Genomic DNA, 20,454 nt, shown 5'->3' with positions numbered 1-20,454 from the left:
TTCAGATGAAAAGCCGACACCACCTTTGGAAGAAAAGAGGGAGATGGATAAAGAACCACCGTGACCTAGTGAACCACAAGAGAGGGAAGCTTTCATGACAACACTGGACAAGCGGACATAGTGGCAACCAGGAAGGCCACCTTCTGAGAGAGAGTCAAAAGGCAAATATCCCAAGCACTCTCAAAAGGAGGTTTCTGGAGAACCAAAAGGCTATTTCCCTGTCTTAGACTGAGGGAATAAGGAACTGTTGTCGCCTGTGATATTTTTGATGAGGTCGTCCAACCCAAAAAGACATTCGAGCCCTGGAATGGCAAATCCACCAGGGCCTTCTTTGAGATCTGGTCAGCTAACCAGCACTTACTGTAAGCCAAAAGGCTCATCAAAGCACGACAACCATAACAGAGAGTATGGAGAGTAACTGGGCAGCATCAAGCAACGCGTAACACATGTATTTAAGCCCCTGAACAAACTAGTCCACCAGTTCCACATACACCTGGGACAGTTAATCAGAGGCTGCACATTGCTGCAAAATCCTGGCCCATTCAGTCAATGTTTAATAGACCAGGGCCCTGGCCTGGGGACTGTAGACAGGTTTGAGTAAAAACCCCTAAAAAAGTTCAGAAGTCGGAACCGGAAGTCGGAACTGGGACAGTCGCTCTTTGAAGTAAAAGGTCTTGCACCGCCCCAAAAAGAGCCTGTAAGTGGACCGAGGACAGTCGCACATTGGAAGAAAGAATCTTACCGGAAGGTAAGAACGAATGACCATAAGACGTCCCCCCCACCCCATATACCGGTGAAGGCGCACCTTCCATCTGAAGGGGCCTTGTCCGTGGGTCTGAAGAAGCCCGCTCTTGACTTGCCAGACCAAGTTCGCTTGGATCCTCCAGAGTAGGCCCCAAGGGGGTTCGATCCTTTGTCAGTCAACCCTGAGGAACAAAAAAACTTCTTATGAGCCGAGAAGGAGGGCCAACGTCTGTTTTCTATGGCAGACCACCGCAAAATGGCTGCCGGACTACACAAACATGGCCACTGTGCATTGCAGCACAAGGCTACAACAAAATGACGGCACCACGAGGCTCACAGGGACCCAGGAGTGATCCCTAGGTCTCAAGGGCAGGCCCAAGCAGGAGCCCCCACCATATACAGCCCACCTCCCGCACAGCCGATCGTCCGGTCGCCGATGGCGCACCTCCCCCTGTCCCCTTTGCCAGCATAGCGCCCTGCCCCCACCCCAGGAGGTGGACCAGACAACCCACACAGCCCCAGCATAAGTGGAGGGGGAGTAGGATGGGGGGACATATAAAGGGGGGAGCCTGACAGGAAGGAGGGGAACCTGGGGGACCGACCATCCCATGGAGGGGCCCACGTCCACCCCAAAACCCTCCAGGGGGAAAGGGGGGACAGCTACTCACCATACTAGGAACCAGGCTGGCACCACTCCAGGCAGAACCCCTCACTAACTAAATAGGGGGCTGTCGGCCAGGAGGAACAGTGCGACTCGGGCCGAGATCTGGTCGCGAGCAACCTCGCAAGGCATTTACCTCGCAGGCCAGCCCCTGTTCGGTGGGGCTATGTCGCAGCCGACCTAGCATGGAGCGGAAGTCTGCGCGCGTGCGTTGGCCAGACTGAGGTGACCATGGGATGTAGATTATCTAGCCCGTCGCCCAGTCCAGCAGTTGATTGTAGATCTCACAGGAAAAAAAATAGGAGAAAAAAAATCTAAAAAAAAAATTGCCAGGACAAGAGATCCCAGCAAGGAACTAGGTCCTTACTCCTGACTAGGCAGAAAAAACCAGAGTACCTATAGCAGAGAGAGGGAGTATACCCCTTGGGACTGCCCACAGGCGTAGTCAGACTTTTTTTCTGCCTAGTGTCCTACTCCTGTAGGGGGCAGTATAACCCAAAGGTTAAGAAGATCAGGAGCTGTGTCTGTCAATGAACAAAAGAGAAAGTGGCGTTTTTATTACTCTGTGTACACGAGACTGTTCAGAAGACAATAAAGCCCTATTTACATCTGTATGTTTGCCTATGTTCAACTGTACAATTTTTACTACAATTGAATAATTATGTAGGTTGTTCAGATCATAATAATGTCTTATATTATAGGTAAAAACAAATGATCCTTCACTGTCAACTAAAAATATGCCAGCTAGTAGAGTCTTTTGGTAGAAGGAACCTTAGAAGTCTCCTCTGCCAAAAAGTATTTTACTTTCCTACTAGCAAGGTTTTTCACTCTGCATAATGACCGCAGTGCATATGCAATACAGCGAACAGAGGGGTGCTTGGACCTCACATCACTGGTGGTAAGCATACCCAGGGATGGATAAGCATGTCATAATGCACAGGTATACTGTGCATTCTAGCATTATGGTCAATGATGACTGCCCCTGCCACAGTTCAATTCTGCTTGATTGCTCTATTCACATCTATTTTAGGTGTTAAAACCATCAAAACATTCATCAGTATGTTTGTGCATTCTAAAATGACCATCATTAAAGAAACTGTTAAGATCTTCTTTTTGTGTAAAGTGGATATAAACAGCAGGTTTTGGAAAGTAGAGAACTTGTCTGCAATTTATTGCAATCTGAGCTCATATTACACCTGCTCTGCAGACATTCAATCTACACTATATTGTCAAAAGTATTGGGACGCTTGCCTTTACATGCACATGAACTTTAATGGCATCCCAGTCTTAGTCCGTAGGGTTCAATATTGAATTGGCCTAACCTTTGCAGCTATAACGGCTTCATCTCTTCTGGTAAGGCTGTCCACAAGGTTTAGGAGTGTGTCTATGGGAATGTTTGACCAATCTTCCAGAAGTGCATTTGTGAGGTCAGCCACTGATGTGGACGAGAAGGTCTAGCTCTAATTCATCCCAAAGGTGTTCTATCGGGATTAGGTCAGGACTAGTCAAATTCCTCCACCACAAACTCGCTCATCCATGTCGTTATGGGCCTTGCTTTGTGCACTGGTCCAAATCATTTGGTGGAGGGGGGATTATGGTGTGGGGTTGTTTTTCAGGGGTTGGGCTTGGCCCCTTAGTTCCAGTGAAGGGAACTCTTAAGGCGTCAGCACACCAAGACATTTTGGACAATTTCATGCTCCCAACTTTGTGGGAACTGTTTAGAGGTAGCCCCTTCCTGTTCCAAAATCACTGCATACCAGTGCACAAAGCAAGAACCTTCTGAAACGTTAAAATAAACATATATTAGGACTTTTACCATCAGATTGCTTGTTATAGCTTCTTCTTTGTAATTTTATTTTATTTTCTGTTTGCTTATATTACCTTGTAATTTCTTGGAAAATAAAAAAATTTACATAAAATAAATAAATAAAAATAATCACACACACATTTTAAAAAAATCAGCAGTACTGTACCTTTCTTCTAACTGCCGAGTACTGCACTGTAGGGGGAGGTAGAGAGCAGAGCATACACTGGCAAGTCAGCGCTCTCATGCTTTCACTTTCCTACATGAAATCAGCCTGACAGAGCTCACCCGTGCCAATTTACAGTTCGGCTGGGGATCAGAGAGCTCTGTCTCACATGACAGCCACGGCACCCCTGGCGACCTCTGGTGGCACCCTGGTTGAAAAAAGCTGCCCTAGACTAACAATGCTGCTGTCCAAAGGGGCCCCCTCCTGTGCTCCTTCGTCCAGAATGGGGGAACTCTAATACAGGGGGTGTGTTACTGACCAGATCACCAGAATTTGTAAATCTCTGCGTTACTTCTAAATGTGAAAGCATTGCAATCACTTTAAAACTGAAAATAAATGAAAGATTTTCCTTTCGGTTACAATAGTGGAGAAATGTGAACTCAAACTAGTACCTTCGATTCGCTCACACAGTTTGTGCAGAGCATGCATAGGACAGGCCTCACACAGCTTGATTTGGGTCTTGGCATTTTGGAGTGCAGCAGCAGTGCTGAAAGCCTGCTTCAATGTCAGCATGATTTCATCCACCTGATGGGAAGCCAAAGACACACAATGAATAGAATGCAGGAAAATAAATCTATTTAATTATTTGTACAGCCCAAACATTTTTTAGGTTAGAAGAGTATACAAAAGGGCTAAAATCCCTGTTTGTTTTTTGCCGTCTGTTCCACTGGGGAAAGTTCCCACGTCTTCCTGTCCTGGAGACACAGAAAGAAGTCACGGGAAAATGTCCAAATGCGAGGGGAATTTCTCTTTTGGAGATGTTGTTCCTGAAACATGTATCCCCACATGCAGATTTTCCCTTACCTCCATGAGACAACTCTAAAAACTAAAATTACTTTTACTTTCTTTTTTTTTGGTGACAATGGTCTATCACTATGTGATCGTATAGTACAAGGGTGGATGGGTGATAAATGCATTGACCTTTGATAATTTGGCAGATACAATTTCCTGAATTGGTATTTTATATTCGTTTTTGGCTGTTTGGTTAGAGTTGCCTTTTCAATATTTATATTCTGTCCCATTAAGTACTAGGGCAGTGATGCCGAACCTTAGCACCCCAGATGTTTTGGAATTACATTTCCCATGATGCTCAACTACACTGCAAAGTGCATGAGCATCATGGGAAATGTAGTGCCAGAACATCTGGGGTGCCAAGGTTCGCCATCACTGTCCTAGGGCAACATATATGGGAGCTGAATAGTCGGTAGGCACATGAGCCAAATTTTCTTATTCCTTGAGGCACATAGTCTTATACTTGCGGGGTACTTTTCTGTGTAAAAAGACTTCCTACTGCTCACCTACAGTCATTGCCAAAAATATTGGCACCCCTGCATTTCTATCAGACAATTGTTGCAATTACAAATGATTAGGCATTCTCATGGTTATTTCTTTTGCTTATATTGGTATAAAACAAAAACGCAGGGAAACAAAAAGCCAAATCTGACACATTTCACAGAAAACTCCAAAAATGAACTGGACACAATTATTGGCACCCTCAATTTAACCCTTGGAAATAATAACTGAAATCAACTGCTTCCTGTAACCATCAATGAGTTTCTTACATCTCTCTACTGGAATTTTGGACTGCTCTTCTTTCGCCAACTGCTCCAGGTCTCTCAAATTGGAAGGGTTCCTTTTCCCAACTGCTGTCCTGAGATCTCACCACAGGTGCTCTATGGTATTTAGATCTGGCATCATCTTTCTCTCTCTAAGACCTCATTCCTCTGTGCTAGTAGCGCACCCTCTTTATCATGGTCTTATCCTTCCTCTGTTCTCTCTTTTAATAGCCTCTTTAACTCTCCTTTCTATTCCTTTCCCACCTTTTGTCTCTTCTCCACACAATTTTCTCTTAAGCATACTATGCTTGTTGTGAAGTTTTTGAGACGCTAGTTGCTCCCTACCTTCACGGTATTGGAAGCCTTCTCGACTCGTGGGGGTTGCATATTACTCAATAGCATTTTGATCTAAATTTATAACCTTACGGCTCTCATTTATATGGGTAAATCATTAATACCTCAACTTGGTTTGCCAGAGCTGAGTTATGGGGGAGCCGGGGTTGCCCTATCTCTCCTGAGGGGACAGTCTTGGCCCCCAGTAGGGGTCTCCTTGGGATTGGGCGGGCCTCTCCGGATCTCCATTTCACGGCGCATAACTTTTTCTCTGCGCCTTTCGCATTGTGGAACATGTGAAGACCACTTGCTTTCTTACACGTTGAAGTTTTCGAGAGTTGTATGTATTCTGTTTAGTATGTTTCAATTTGTCAAATATTTGCTTCTAGTGCATGGTTCATAATGCTTGTTTTGTATCTGTTCCATTATATTACAAATAAAAATCTTTTGAAAGTAGATCTGGAATCATTGCTGGCCAGTTCAGTACTCTCCAGCGCTTTGTCTTAAATCATATCTGGGTATTTTTTGACACGTGCTTATGTGCAACTATTTCTTACGATTTTGGGAAGGTGCCAATAATATTGTGCAGTCCATTTTTGGAGTTTTGCTTGGAATGTGTCAGATTTGTCTTTTAGTTTCTCCAAAAGAAATAAACATGAGAATGCCTAAATATTTTTAATTGCAACAATTTTCTGGGTAAAGTGGTGCATTATCAGACATGACTGTATAAATAGTTGGTGATGTCTATTCTATGTGTTTGAAACTTTATAAGGTTATTGTATATAGGTTGGATTATGTCAGACTTTCCATCATATGCAGAATTCTTGGTAGATTGCATTCTGTAAAATGTGAAGTCATAATAAAGCTTGTATGGAAAATAATTTATATTCTGCTAAACCCTTTGATTTGGTAAAATATTATTTTATTCGACAGTAGCTGAAAAAGACATCGCTCCCACATTCACTTGTACAGAAAATCCTTTAATCATGGCAGCTTAGAAGTCTGAACTGAACCCGAGTGACACAGATGAGCAGCATGATACATTTCTACTATGTGACATAATGTCCTAGGACACACAAGGGATTTACACAATGAAAGGCAATTTGTTTCAGAAAGAATCATTCCCACATCAATTAATATCTTGTACAGCATCTACACTATATTACCAAAAGTATTGGGACGCCTGCCTTTACATGCACATAAACTTTAAGGGCATCCTAGTTTTAGTCCGTAGGTTTCAATATGGAGTTGGCCCACCCCTTGCAACTATAACAGCTTAAACTCTTCTGAAAAAGCTGTCCACAAGGTTTAGGAGTGTGTCTATGTTTTTGTCCATTCTTACAGTAGTCCAGACCCTTTCACGTCTACCACATGTGCTCAGGGTGAACCTGCTCTCATCTGTGAAAAGCACAGGGCGCCAGTGGTGGACCTGCCAAACTGGTGTTCAATGGCAAAATGCCAATCAAGCTCCACGGGGTCGGGCAGTGAGCACAGGGCCCACTAGAGGACGTTGGACCTTCAGGCCACCCTTATGAAGTCTGTTTCTGATTGTTTGGTGAGAGACATTCACACCAGTGGCCTGCTGGTGGTCATTTTGTAGGGCTCTGGTCATGCTCATCCTGTTCCTTCTTGCACAAAGGAGCAGATACAGGTCCTGCTGATGGGTTAAGGACCTTCTAAGGCCCTGTCCAGCTCTCCTAGAGTAACTGCCTGTCTCCTGGAATCTCCTCCATGCTCTTGAGACTGTGCTGGGAGACGCACCAAACCTGGCAATGGCACATATTGATGTGCCATCCTGGAGGAGTTGGACTGCCTGTGCAACCTCTATAGGGTCCAGGTATCGCCTCATTCTACCAGTAGTGATACTGGCCCTAGCCAAATGCAAAACTAGTGAAAAACTCCCAGGAGTTTAATTGACTTGATGCTATACTTTGAATGATTGTTCTTTTAATATTTTTGAGCAGTGTATTTTAATTTCCTTTCGCACTACCCTTTTTTGGACATCATAAATTTGTTTCCTTGACTCCCAATAATGTGACATATAATTGGGAATAAAAAGTCATAAACTGATCATAGTTGAGACAGGATTTGTTCAACAATATGTAGCAATATGTCATTATAGAAGATTTGGCCTGTTATCAATGGACTTATTCCTTTTAAAGTGAGCAAGTACAGAAAATTTTCCCTATTAAACCAGAACCAAATAGTTTTTTACCATTATGGCTAAGCAGTGTGGCAGAGGTGTATGGAGCACAAGACTGTTTAGAATATTAGGTCAGGTAAAACACTTGGGGGTAAATAAAGCAATGAATCTGAAATTTAACAAACATTTACTGCAGTGAAGTCTTCTTGGAGCAGGTCTTTTAAATGGCAGTAATTAATTCACTACCAACGAATACTTGGCGAAAGTCACATTTACTACTTTATAAATATGCCCCATAATGTATCTTTAATTTTTTTAGCATCAGACTATCATTTGATGTAAATTGTAGAGCTCTGTTCAGTGGGTTAAGAAGATCTGCCAGATTCACTGAGCAGAGCCAGCAAGTGTGTCTGCTCCTGTCACATAAGATTGCAATGTGTTCTGCTCACACATAAACACACATGATGTCTTTGTCAAAATAAATCATTTGCTTCATATGTATCATTATTGAGGAATAAGGATACGGTTCCAATTTAAAGAGACTAAGCCCTAAAAGCTACCAGGACCTGTAAAAGATGTTTTGACCAGCATTGCCATTGCGATGATTTATCATGACCATGCCATGACACCATTATTGAGATATGTATTGTATGTATGAACTATGCATTGCGCTATAAGTACCTATGAAAAAAGAAGTGTGAAATAAAAAAATGTAAAAATAATTAATACGCGCATTGTTCCGATGCCGCATCTTTCCCCTGCTGCCTCAACATAGAGAAATGAGCGATCAAAGACCGCTGGTCACTCAGTTCTCGGTCTTTAGTGAGCTGGTGACTGCCTTTCTGCTCTGCCCCTCTAGAGCGCACTGGAGCGATGGGCTGTGAAGAGGGTTGGAGCAGCTGGCGAAGCCTCTCCCTACATTCAAGTCGGGATCCCTTCGGAGTCTGGACCGGCTGGGTGACATCAACCAACAGTGGACTTTAGCCCGCTGTCGGCTGAATACGGGTAACAGGAGTCCAGCACTAAAAGGCACTCCTGAAACCCACAGGAGAGTTAGGGCAAAAAAGATCTGGCCCTACCTCTCCTTTGAAGTGCAATACAATACACATCGGGTAGTAACACTAAACCTCAGACAATCTAGCACTCCCTGCCTCAAAACATAGGTAAAGCGAAAACTTTTTATGTCTTTTGGATAGAATGTGAAGGCTTAGCATTTCTGTCAAGTTTTTATATCTTTCTGTGTCCCTGCTGGAGAGATTCGCAGACCATTGTCACTCTAGAAAAACAATTATGGGAGACCAAAAACATTTTATGTAGTCCCAGGAACAAGAGGTAGGGGTAGTTCTTCCAATGGGGAAATGTGTTCTAGTGACAGCTGCCTAAATAGGGATATCACCTTGCTTTGTAGAGATATTCTATTACTTCCTGCTGTGTCTCTGGGACAGGAAGTGAAGAAAGATCTTCACGAGGCACAGTCTGCAAATTAAAAACCTGATAGTGGGCTTTACCATTCTCTACCGTAAAACTAGAAAATCGCTTTGGCTTTACATAAGCTTTAACACATGAACAATCCAAACTTACAGCAATTTTCAGAGCCTGTTCAAAAAAGCTAGAAGATCTGCCTGTCACAGTCACTGGGTAGATAGAAGTCTAGTGCAGTGTTAAACAAGTCCATGTAAACTGTATTAGCATCAGGGAAATGGCCCTGAGTGAGCTGGCAGTAGTGCTAATGAACGTTTGTGGTACATCCGGCGCATCCCTGTAAGCCCTGGCATAAGGATAGCGTACTGGCCATTCGCAACAACGGAAATTGGTGAACACACATACGCAATGCGTGACAGGAGGAGCCTTTGCTGGCCTATAAAAGGTGGCTCTCATTGCTGGATTATAGTCAGCTTCCCAGTGTTCCCGTGCCTCCTGTATTCTGCGATTGGATTCCCTGTTGTGACACGGCTTGCTCCTGACTCTGATTGATCTTCTCCTGGCTTGACAGTTGGCTCTCTCCACCCGACTTGGCTTCTGCTGATCTCCTGTATATGACCCCGGCTTCCACTATTGACCTCTCTACCTTCTACTGCCTGAAGACCTCAATCTGTTCCTGTGTTCCTGTTCCTCCTACCCAGCTTGCCTTCAAGTTTGCTCTGTGTGTTTGACCCCCTGCCTGGACTTACCCCTGCACTAGGTTGCCTGGCTTCTTGAGACTTTCTGGAGACCTTTGCCCTGCTGTGCTTCCAGCTACCCAGCAAGCTCCTAAAGTTCATCAGCTCTTCTCATCTGTATCCTGCTGGCAACCCATGCTACTTTGGACGATACACCTCCTGTACCACTTTAAGGGGTGTGCTGCACTTAGCTGCAAGGGAAGCCCTCTCAGCACCTTGGCCTCGGATCAGGTACCTGACAATTAGATTACGCAAATGGGGGAGCCCTCCAGCTGTTCTGTAAAGCCCAGTATTCACTAGTAGTAACACAATTTTTTGTTTTAAGAATGTATCTTTTATAAGGGTCAAATCGACGTTCCTTTTTGTCCGTAGCGATGAGCAGGATGGTCAATTTTTCTTAAACAAATCATTTATAAGTGTATATAGTTTTTGTTTGGTAAAGTCTATTCGTTCCAAAAGTGAATGTTAAAAGCAAACTAATTGCGGGCATTCATCAAGAGGACAAATGTAATCATTTTCATACAAAAAAACGTTTGTTTGCGAATCTACTAGTGTACACTTAGCTTTATTCTCAGAGAGGAGTAAGTTCAGACTGCTCATTTCACCCTTATGGAACCTAAACCTAATAGAACAAAAACAGTGATCTAGGAGAACAGAAAAAAGCTAAACAAGCAAATATGGAGAGGCAGGAATTACTGGATTTACCATGGCAAGCATAACACATTGAAAAATTAAAGTGAACAAAAACATATTATACTTAAAAGTCTCCAAAAACAGAAAGGCCCATATACACATCCTCTGTATTTTAAATATTGTATATTTTGTATTATGACCTGGGATACCTTTCTAAAAGAAAGCATGGACAATGTATAAAGTAGATCCATACAGAAACCTGAGTATGGTTTTGCACTAAGGGCCCATCTAGATGTGCAAAGAAATTTGAGCGCCCAAAAATGCACCTAATTAAGACACGTTAACGGTGCATTTTCAATTAATTTTTGCTGCGTTTGCGGTGTGTTAAATGCTTGCTAGATGCCCCGTGTTGGTTTTCTGTTGTATGGATTTTTGTATTACCATTTTCGCTAGTAACACTTTCTAAATGCATCTCAAACATTATGTAAACGCCAAAAGGACAATTGTGGTGTTTGCAGCACGTTTACATTGACGTCCATTGAAGTGTTTGGGTAGTGGTAAAGCCTGGCACACACATTTTGGGTCAATTTTAGCAACACTGGGCGCTGCAATGCCCACAATTTTGACAGGCATTTGTGGAGCTTCAAAAAAGCTCATGCTACGACTGCTTTTGCAGCTACTGTAAACATAAGCTAGCCATACATGGATCAAAATTCAGCTAGTTTAGGAGAAACCATCCAAATATCTTTCCGTGTGTAGCACTATATGTTCAACAGAAGCCAACTTCTGTCAAAACGGTCCTGCTTGAAAACCAGCATTCAATGAGCACATGCAGCCAATGGGCTGCAGTGCTGATCAGTGTATTCTGACAGCGAGGAAGCCCCAGTGACAGATTACAAAGACACAGAGTTTCCATTCCACCTTGAATGTATGGATGGGAAAATCGGTTCAGTATTTTATTGTTCAGCCGACTGGCTGAATGAAAACAACTAAGCCATGTACGGCCAGTTTTAGTATTTATCTTACACATTGACAGATCTCCCGCCTTTCTCCCACACAGCAAGTCAATATTCCCACTCACCAATGCTTCAGTGGCACATTGGAAGACGTAACAAATATACTGATTTATTCCCGGTTCCACACATTCACGACAGACAATACCAAAGTGATCAATATGTGTAATACCCTGTCAAACACAAAAACAAACCGCATTAGTCAACAAATAAAACAATTTTAGGTTAACATGTAGTGTGTCATTTACTTCTACATTTTCTTTAAAATTGGGAGAAAAACAGAGAAACTTCTTTATTGCATACCTGAATAAGACATTACAAGTAAATGCTTTTACTCCGTTCTTTTGAGCATACCATGGTTTTTAGGTTACACAGGTGTAGCTGAAAAGTTAGTGCTTGCATTACACGTATAGAGTATTAATAGAGAAGGCTCATTTTAGACCTCCTCTACAGGTAATTGGGACATGTATGTACAGTGCCTTGAAAAAGTATTCATTCCCCTTGAAATTTTCCACATTTTTTCATGTTACAACCAAAAATGTAAATGTATTTTATTGGGATTTGATTTGATAGACCAACACATAGTGGCACATAATTGTGAAGTGGAAGGAAAATGATAAATGGTTTTCAGTTTTTTTCACAAATAAATATGTGAAAAGTGTGGCGTGCATTTGTATTCAGCCCCCTTTACTCTGATACCCCTAACTAAAATCTAGTGGAACCAATTGTCTTGAGAAGTCACCTACAGGCGATCCCCGGGTTACAAACATCCGACTTACAAACGGAGAAAGACAACAGGAAGTGAGGAGAAATCTCCCCTTAGGAAAGGAAATTCATTCCTGTAAGAGTTCGCATGGGAAAAAGGTGTCTCCACTGAAGTTTTATCACCAATCCTTGTTTCCACAACAACCCAAATTCTTCAAAATCCAGTTGTCATAAGGACAGAAAGTGAGGTGAAATCTGCTGATCAGGGTACAGACAGTAAAACAAATGGTACAGAGGTGTTAACCCTTCTGTATGCTATCCAAAAAACGTAAAAATTATTCTTTTGGCTGAAGCTAAACTTAAAAAATGTACCTGTTCCGACTTACAAACAAATTCGACCTAAGAACAAACCTACAGTCTGTATCTTGTTCGTAACCCAAGGGCCGCCTGTAATTAGTAAATAGAATCCACCTGTGTTTAATTAAATCTCAGTTAAAATACAACTCTTATGTGAAGCACTCAGAGGTTTGTTAGAGAACCTAAAGCCTCGTACACACGCGGAAACGAATTTCCGCCAACCGGTCGTCCGTCTTTTGTCCAGAGTGCTGTCTGTTGGTTGGAATGTGCTCTAGACTGCACACAAATTTTCCTGTACGACAGAATTCTACTTAAGAAGTGATGTCATGTGTTGGATTGCTTTCTTTGTGTTATTTCATCTCTGAGCATGCCTAGTGTTGCTCATAAGATTTTTCCCCATCGAAATCTGTACTAATGAGACGAAAATCGGACATGTTTTGACGGAGGACAAACATTTTATAGCCTTCACACCAGGATTTTTTCGGCCGAAAAGTCAGAGTCGGTTGTCAGAAGCACCATACTAACAAGCCGAAAATCGGCAGATCGGTCGTGGGACGAAATTCCCCCCCGCCAAATTTCTACTCGTGTGTACGGGGCTTTAGTGAACAAACAGCATCATGAAGGCCAAGGAACACACCAGACAGGTCAGGGATAAAGTTGTGGAGAAGTTTAAAGCAGGGTTAGATTATAAAAAATATCCCACAACTCAGGTAGGAGAATCTGTCCAAAGGACAATTATTAATCGTGCACTCCATAAATTTGGCCTTTATGGAAGAGTGGCAAGAAGAAAGCCATTGTTGAAAGAAAGCCATAAGAAGTCCCGTTTGCAGTTTGTGAGAGGCCATGTGGGGGACACAGCAAGTGTGGAAGAGGGTGCTCTGGTCAGATGAGACCACAGTTAAACTTTTTGGCCTAAAAGCAAAACGCTATGTGTGGCAGAAAACTATCACGGCACATCCCCTTGAACACACCATCCTCATCGTGAAACATGGTGGTGGGAGCATCATGTTGTGGGGATGCTTTTCATCAGCAGGGACAGGGAAGCTGGTCAGAGTTGATAGAAAGATGGATGGAGCCAAATACAGGGCAATCTTGGAAGAAAAGCTGTTAAGAGTCTGCCAAAGACTTGAGACCGGGGCCAGGTTCACCTTCCAGCAGGACAACAAACCTAAATATACAGCCAGAGCTGTATACCGCGTATACTACCATATATCCCGATAACACCCTAGGGTGCATATAGGAGGCAGTCTGTGATTGTGGCCATTGGCTAAGTTGTGGATGGAAATTATTATCGGTTTCCTGTTTGGAAGGAGGTCTCTGTTCTATATTGGATATCTATTTCCCCTACTGCCTCACTGCCTGCCCCTGTTTTGAGGGGACTTTTTTTCTACCTATGGGGTCACCTATGAGCTATCCTGGATAGACTTGGCATAGACATTAACAGGCTGGATTAGCGGCCCATCCCTTTTTTATTTCTCAGCTGTTATCGGGATATATGGTAAGACAGCCTTGGCCATGACACTTGATGGATGATGTATTGCCATAACTTCCTTGAGTTTGACTTTAAACCACGGAGAATGTGATACTGTACACAACTGCTTTGAGATACTACTGTTCGGTCCTGAAGAAGCTGTTTCTGTGAAACGCGTTGATCCACCAGTAAACCTGACTGTATATCACGTAAATATATGTGTATATCTTGTACCATTTTCTTAGTACCTCCTTTTTTTAAGATTTATATGTGAATTTCTATGTATTAATAAAATACTGTGATCTTTTTAGTAAAAAATATTTTCTTTTTCGTTTGAGTGAATATATGGCACAATTAAATCCCCTGCTGCTCAGGTGTGCTTGATCACCTTTCCTTCCCATTTCCTTATCCCCTTACCCTATACATTTCACTCGCATACCTGGACCCCGTTTATCTGTTGCTTTACAGAGAATGTTCAGAAAAAGGGAAAATATCCAGTGAGCGGCAGCTGTTGCCTGGTTGATGTCAGAGGAGAATGGGCAGAGGGTCCAAAGGGTTCGACAATGATAGCAAGTCAACAGTAAAAGTAAGCATTTGTTACAACCAAGGCATGCAGAATACCATCTCTGAACACACAACACATCGAACCTTGAAGCAGATGGGCTACAGAAACAGAAGACCGCACTGGGTGCCACTCCTCTCATCTAAGAACAGGAATCTGAGGCTACAATTCGCACAGGCTCACCAAAATTGGACAAAAGAAGATTGGAAAAACATTTCTTGTTCTGATGAGTCTTGATTTCAGCTGCGACATTCAGATAGATGGTAGGGTCAGAATTTGGCGTGAATAACATGAAAGGCTGTATCCATCCTGCATTGTATCAATGGTTCAAGCTGGTGGTGGTGTTATAATGGTGTGGGGGATATTTTCTTGGCACACTTTGGGCCCCTTAGTACCAATTGAGCATCGTTTGAACGCCACGGCCTACCTGAGTATTGTTGCTAACAATGTTCATCCCTTTATGACTATAGTGTTCCCATCTTCTGATGGCTACTTCCAGCAGGATAACGCACCATGTCACAAAGCTCAAATCATCTCCATCTGGTTTCTTGAACCGGACAAGCAGTTCACTGTACTCCAATGACCTCCACAGTCACCAGATCTCCATCCAATAGAGCACCTTTGGGATGTGGTGAAATGGGAGATTCACATCATGGATGTGCAGTTGACAAATCTGCAGCAACTGTGTGACGTCATCATGTCAATATGGAACTAAATCTTTGAGGAATGTTTCCAACACCTTGTTGAATCTATGCCAGGAATAATTAAGGCAGTTCTGAAAGTAAAAAGGGGTCCAACCCGGTACTAGCACGGTGTACCTAATAAAGTGGCCACTGAGTGTATATACAGTGGGTATAGAATTTTGTGGACTTGCAGCCTGAAATGAAGACAGACACAGTTTTTGTTTAATCCAGCTGTATTTACTCAGTGCAACTTATAACAAAAGAAAGATATCACTCCAACATGCCAGAAAAAAAAGAAAATAAAAAACAGAATCAGTGAGTTGGAAAAAGGATCACCCCCCTTATGTCAGTATTTTGTTGAACCACATTTTGCTTTAAGTACAGCCTTCGTTCTGTTGGGTTATGTCTCTACTAACTTTGCACATCTAGACTTTGCAATAATTAGTCTCATCTGACCATACCACATTTTTCCATGTGGCCTCAGAATCTTCAAGGTGACATTAAGGTGGTCATAGCCCAGACTTAAACCCCAATAAGAGTCTGTAAAATAACTTGAAGCCTGCAGTCCATAAATGGTCACCATCAAATGTAACTGAACTTTAGCACTTCTGCAAAGTAGAGTGGGCAAATATTGCAAAATCTAGATGTGCAAAGTTAGTAGAAATATATCCCAACAGACTAAAGGCTGTAATTAAAGCAAAATGTGGTCCAACAAAATACTGACTTAAGGGGGGGTGATCCTTTTTCCAACTCACTGATTCTGTTTTTGATTTTTTTTTTCCTGACATGTTGGTGGTACAGTATATCTTTCACTTGGATGTTATGAGTTGCACTAGTAAATTCAACTGGATAAAAACAAACACAGTGTATGCCTTGATTTCAGACTGAAAAGCAACAGCATGTGATTATCTTAAAGGGGGGGGGGGTGATACGTTTCTATACCCACTGTAGATGCACACAGTTATAATGGAGAGAAAGAAAGGGAAGGCGAGAGGAGAGAGAGAGAGAGAGAGAGAGAGAGAGAGAAAGGGAAGGAAAGAGACAGAGACAGAGAGGGAGGGAAGAAGAGAGAGAGAGAGAGAGAGAGAGAAAGGGAAAGAAAAAAAAAAAGAAGAGAGAGGGAGAGAAAAGGGAAGGAGAGCGAGAAAGGGGAAGGAGAGCGAGAGAAGGAGAGAGAAAAGGAAGAAGAGAGAGAGGGAAGGGAGAAAGAGAGAGAGAGAGTATAAGAAAGAGAGAGAGGAGGGTGGGGAGGGAAGGGGAGAGAGTGGGAGGAGAGATCAAGAAAGGAGACAGAAAGAGAGAGAGAGGAGAGAGAGAGAAAGGAGAGAGAGAGAGATGAGAGAGAGAAAGAAAGGAGAGAGAGAGAGAAAGGAGAGAGAGAGAAAAGAGAGAGAGAGAGAAAGGAGAGAGAGAGAGAGAGAGAGAAAGGAGAGAGAGAAAGGAAAGAGAGAGAGAAAGGAGAGAGAGAGAGAAAGGAGAGAGAGAGAAAGGAGAGAGAGAGAGAAAGGAGAGAGAGAGAGAGAAAGGAGAGAGAGAGAGAGAAAGGAGAGAGAGAAAGGAGAGAGAGAAAGGAGAGAGAGAGAGAGAAAGGAGAGAGAGAGCGCGAGAGAGAGAAAGGAGAGAGAGAGAGAAAGGAGAGAGAGAGAGAGAGAGCGCGAGAGAGAGAAAGGAGAGAGAGAGAGAAAGGAGAGAGAGATGAGAGAGAGATATAGAAAGGAGAGAGAGAGAAATGAGAGAGAAAGGAGAGACAGAGAGAGAGAGAGAGATGATGAGAGAGAGAGAAAGGAGAGAGAGAGAGAGAGAAAGGAGAGAGAGAGAGGTGAGAGAGAGAGATATAGAAAGGGGAGAGAGAGAGAGAGAGAGAGAGAGAGAGAGAAAGGAGAGAGAGAGAGAGAAAGGAGAGACAGAGAGATGAGAGAGAGAGAGAGAGAAAGGAGAGAGAGAGAGAAAGGAGAGAGAGAGAGCGCGCGAGAGAGAGAAAGGAGAGAGAGAGAGAGAGAGAGAAAGGAGAGAGAGATGAGAGAGAGATATAGAAAGGAGAGAGAGAGAGAAAGGAGAGAGAGAGAGAAAGGAGAGACAGAGAGAGAGAGAGAGATGAGAGAGAGAAAGGAGAGAGAGAGAGAGAGAGAGAGAGAGAGAGAGAGAGAGGAGAGAGAGAGAGATGAGAGAGAGAGAGATATAGAAAGGGGAGAGAGAGAGAGAGAGAGAGAAAGGAGAGAGAGAGAGAGAGAAAGGAGAGACAGAGAGATGAGAGAGAGAGAGAGAGAAAGGAGAGAGAGAGAGAGATAGAGAGATTCATGTAATTAGGTGTTCTTTTTAAACACTGCTGCACTGTAACCTATTTAGGAACACAGGTCTCTGAGTTCATCCAGTGAGCCCATCCCCCACACAGTTAGAAAGCACCCCAGGGCTCACAATTAACCCTTTGATCACCCCTAGGTTAACCTCTTCCCTGCCAGTGTCATTATTATAGTAACAGTGCATATTTTTAGCACTGATTACTGTAGTAATATCACTGGTCCCCCCAAAAGTGTAAAAAAAAAATGTCAGTTAGGTGTCCGATCTGTCCGCTGCAATGTCGCAGTCCCGCTAAAAATCGCTAATCGCTGCCATTACTAGTAAAAAATAAAAATGACAAATCTTTTCCCTAGTTTGTAGACACGATAAATTTTGCGCAAACCAATCAACATACACTTATTGGGATTTTAGTACGAGTCCTTTGGGACCAGTGGATGTTTGTTTGTTCATGCATTTTTCCACCACCACAGATTGAATAGGAACATGGATGATGTGAGTGAGCCCAAAGGCTTGTGTTTATGGGTTATCCCAAGGGTAAAGTACGCCTTCCAACATCAACTAGGTGTTCAGAATATCATCAAAAAGTTAATTTATTTCAGTAATTCAATTTAAAAAGGAAAAACCCATATATTATATAGACTAATTACACACAGAGTGATATACAGTAGATGCATTACACAGAGTAATATATTTCAAGCATTTATTTATTTTAATTGTCATGATTATGGCTTACAGCTTGTGACAACCTAGCATTCAGGATCTCAGAAAATGTGAATATTACATATGACCAATTAAAAAAAAAAAGGATTTTTAATACAGAAATGTTGGCTTACTAAAAAATATGTCCATGTACAGTATAGTATGCACTTAATACTTGGTCGGGGGTCCTTTTGTATGAATTACTGCATCATTGCGGCATTGCATGGAGGCGATCAGCCTGTGGCACTGCTGAGGTGTTACAAATGCCCAGGTTGCTTTGATAGCAACCTTCAGCTCATCTGCATTGTTGGGTCTGGTGTCTCTCATCTTCCTCTTGACAATACCCCACAGATTCTCTCTGGGGTTTAGGTCAGCCAAGTTTGCTGGCCAATCAAGCACAATAATACCATGATCATTAAAGCAGGTATTGGTATTTTTGGCATTGTGGGCAGGTGCCAAGTCCTGCTAGAAAAAAAAATAAGTATCTCCATGAAGCTGTTTAGCAGAGGAATGTATGAAGTGCTCTAAAATTTCCTGGTAGAGGGCTGCACTGACTTTGGACTTTATAAAACACAGTGGACCAACACCAGCAGATGACATGGATCCCAAAATCGTCACGGACTATGGAAACTTCACACTGGACTTCATGCAGCTTGGATTCTGTACCTCTCCACTCTTCTTCCAGACTCTGGGACCTTGATTTACAAATAAAATGCAAAATTGACTTTTATCCGAAAAGAGGACTTTGGACCACTGAGCAACAGTCCAGTCCTTTTTTCTCCTTAGCCCAGGTAAGATGCTTCTGAAGTCTCTGGTTCAGGAGTGGCTTGGCCCAATGAATGCCACAGTTGTAGCCCATGTCCTGGATATGTCTGTGTGTGGCGGCTCTTGAAGCACTGACACCAGCCGTAGTCCACTTCTTGAATGGCCTTTGCTTCACAATTCTCTCAAGACCGTGGTTAGCCCTGCTACTTGAGCACCTTTTTCTACCACACTTTTTCTTTCCACTCAACTTTCCATTAGTATGCTTGGATACAGCACTCTGTGAACAGCCAGCTTCTTTAGCAATGACCTTTTGCAACTTACCCTCTTTGTGGAGGGAGTCAATGACTGTCTTCTGGACAACTGTCAAGTCCGCAGTTTTCCCCATGATTGTGTAACCTACTGAACCAGAATGAGAGACAATTTAAAGGCTCGGGAAACCTTTACAAGTTTTTTGAGTTATTTACCTGATTAGAGTGTGACAACATAAGTCTACAATTTTGAACTTTTTCACAATATTTTTATTTTCTGAGATACTGAATTTTGGGGTTTTCACTAGCTGTAAGCCATAATCATCAAAATTAAAAGAAAGAAATGCTTGAGATATATCATGCTGTGTATAATGAATCTATATAAAGAGTTTCACTTTTTGAATTGCATTACTGAAATAAATTAACTTTTTGATGATATTCAAATTTTTTGAGGGGCACCTTTATGTAGTCCTACTGTCCTGCCTGATAACTGTCCTCTTGAAGATTTTATAAGACTAATGGAAAATGCAATAGCTTGACAGAGACATTGGCACATGTGTGCAACTCCTAGTCTGTGCGCTGACCCCAGGGCCGGACTGGCCATAGGGCAGACCAGGCATTGTCCCGGTGGGCCGCGGCTCTGCTCTCACTCAGCTCAGAGTCATCACAGATTCACAGACACAGACAGTAGAAGCCGTTAAATTCCCCACTGCGGCCGCCGGCCGGTGTACTTGCCAGCTACACCGGCTCCACGGCCAATCAGCCTTCTGCTCAGGGGGGGTGTGAGTCACACCCCCCTGAGCAGAAGGCTAATTGGCCGCAGAGCCGGCCCGGAAGTCAAGAAGTCAGTGTGTGTGTGTTCTTTCCCGCGGCCGCCGATGTCCTGCCCGGCGCGGCCAGCCCAGCCCGCATCGGCAAGAAGAAGAAGCGAAGCTGCAGATGGGAGCTCCTGACCTTCAGTCCGACTCCGGGCTGCTTGCGGGGGGGGGGCGGCGGGGAGAGAAGGTAAGTGACTGCCTGCAGTGCAGCCCCGGCCGTGTGTGCTGTGCTGAATAGGAGTGGGATGGGTCGGCTCGGCTGCATATAGAGGATTTGATGTTTCCCTATGCCGGCTCCTGCCCTGCAGTGCAGCCTGTGCAGCCCCGGCCGTGTGTGCTGAATAGGAGGGGGGTGAGTCGGCTCGGCTGCATATAGAGGATTTGTTGTTTCCCTATGCCGGCTCCTGCAGCCACTGGATGGATGGATGGATGATTCTCCTCCTTCCCTCTGCAGGCATTGTGCGGCTGCAGGAGAAATATGGAAATACCAATTTCTCTATATGCAGCTGAGCTGTCCCATCCCCCTCCTATTCAACTTCTTTTACTGCCCATGCCCCCCCCGTGATCTTAGCCCCC

The 20,454-nt window shown here is 43.3% G+C and overlaps 1 protein-coding gene across 2 annotated transcripts in view; it reads right to left on the bottom strand.

Annotated features, from left to right (window-relative positions):
• TBC1D4 (TBC1 domain family member 4) overlaps window positions 1-20,454 on the bottom strand; it is a 307,474-nt gene that overhangs the window by 88,763 nt on the left and 198,257 nt on the right. For both annotated transcript variants that reach the window (XM_082244970.1, XM_082244971.1), the window contains exons 4-5: window positions 11,341-11,445; window positions 3,828-3,960 (exon numbers count right to left, since the gene is read on the bottom strand). In XM_082244970.1, coding sequence (XP_082101096.1) covers window positions 3,828-3,960; window positions 11,341-11,445 — 238 coding nt within the window. The remainder of the gene's footprint in view (window positions 1-3,827; window positions 3,961-11,340; window positions 11,446-20,454) is intronic.

This window comes from Pelophylax lessonae (assembly GCF_965119305.1).
Source record: "Pelophylax lessonae genome assembly, chromosome: 2".
Classification (NCBI taxonomy): domain Eukaryota; kingdom Metazoa; phylum Chordata; class Amphibia; order Anura; family Ranidae; genus Pelophylax; species Pelophylax lessonae.
Note: the sequence above shows the minus strand (reverse complement) of the source record. Positions and strands in the feature narration are given on the sequence as shown.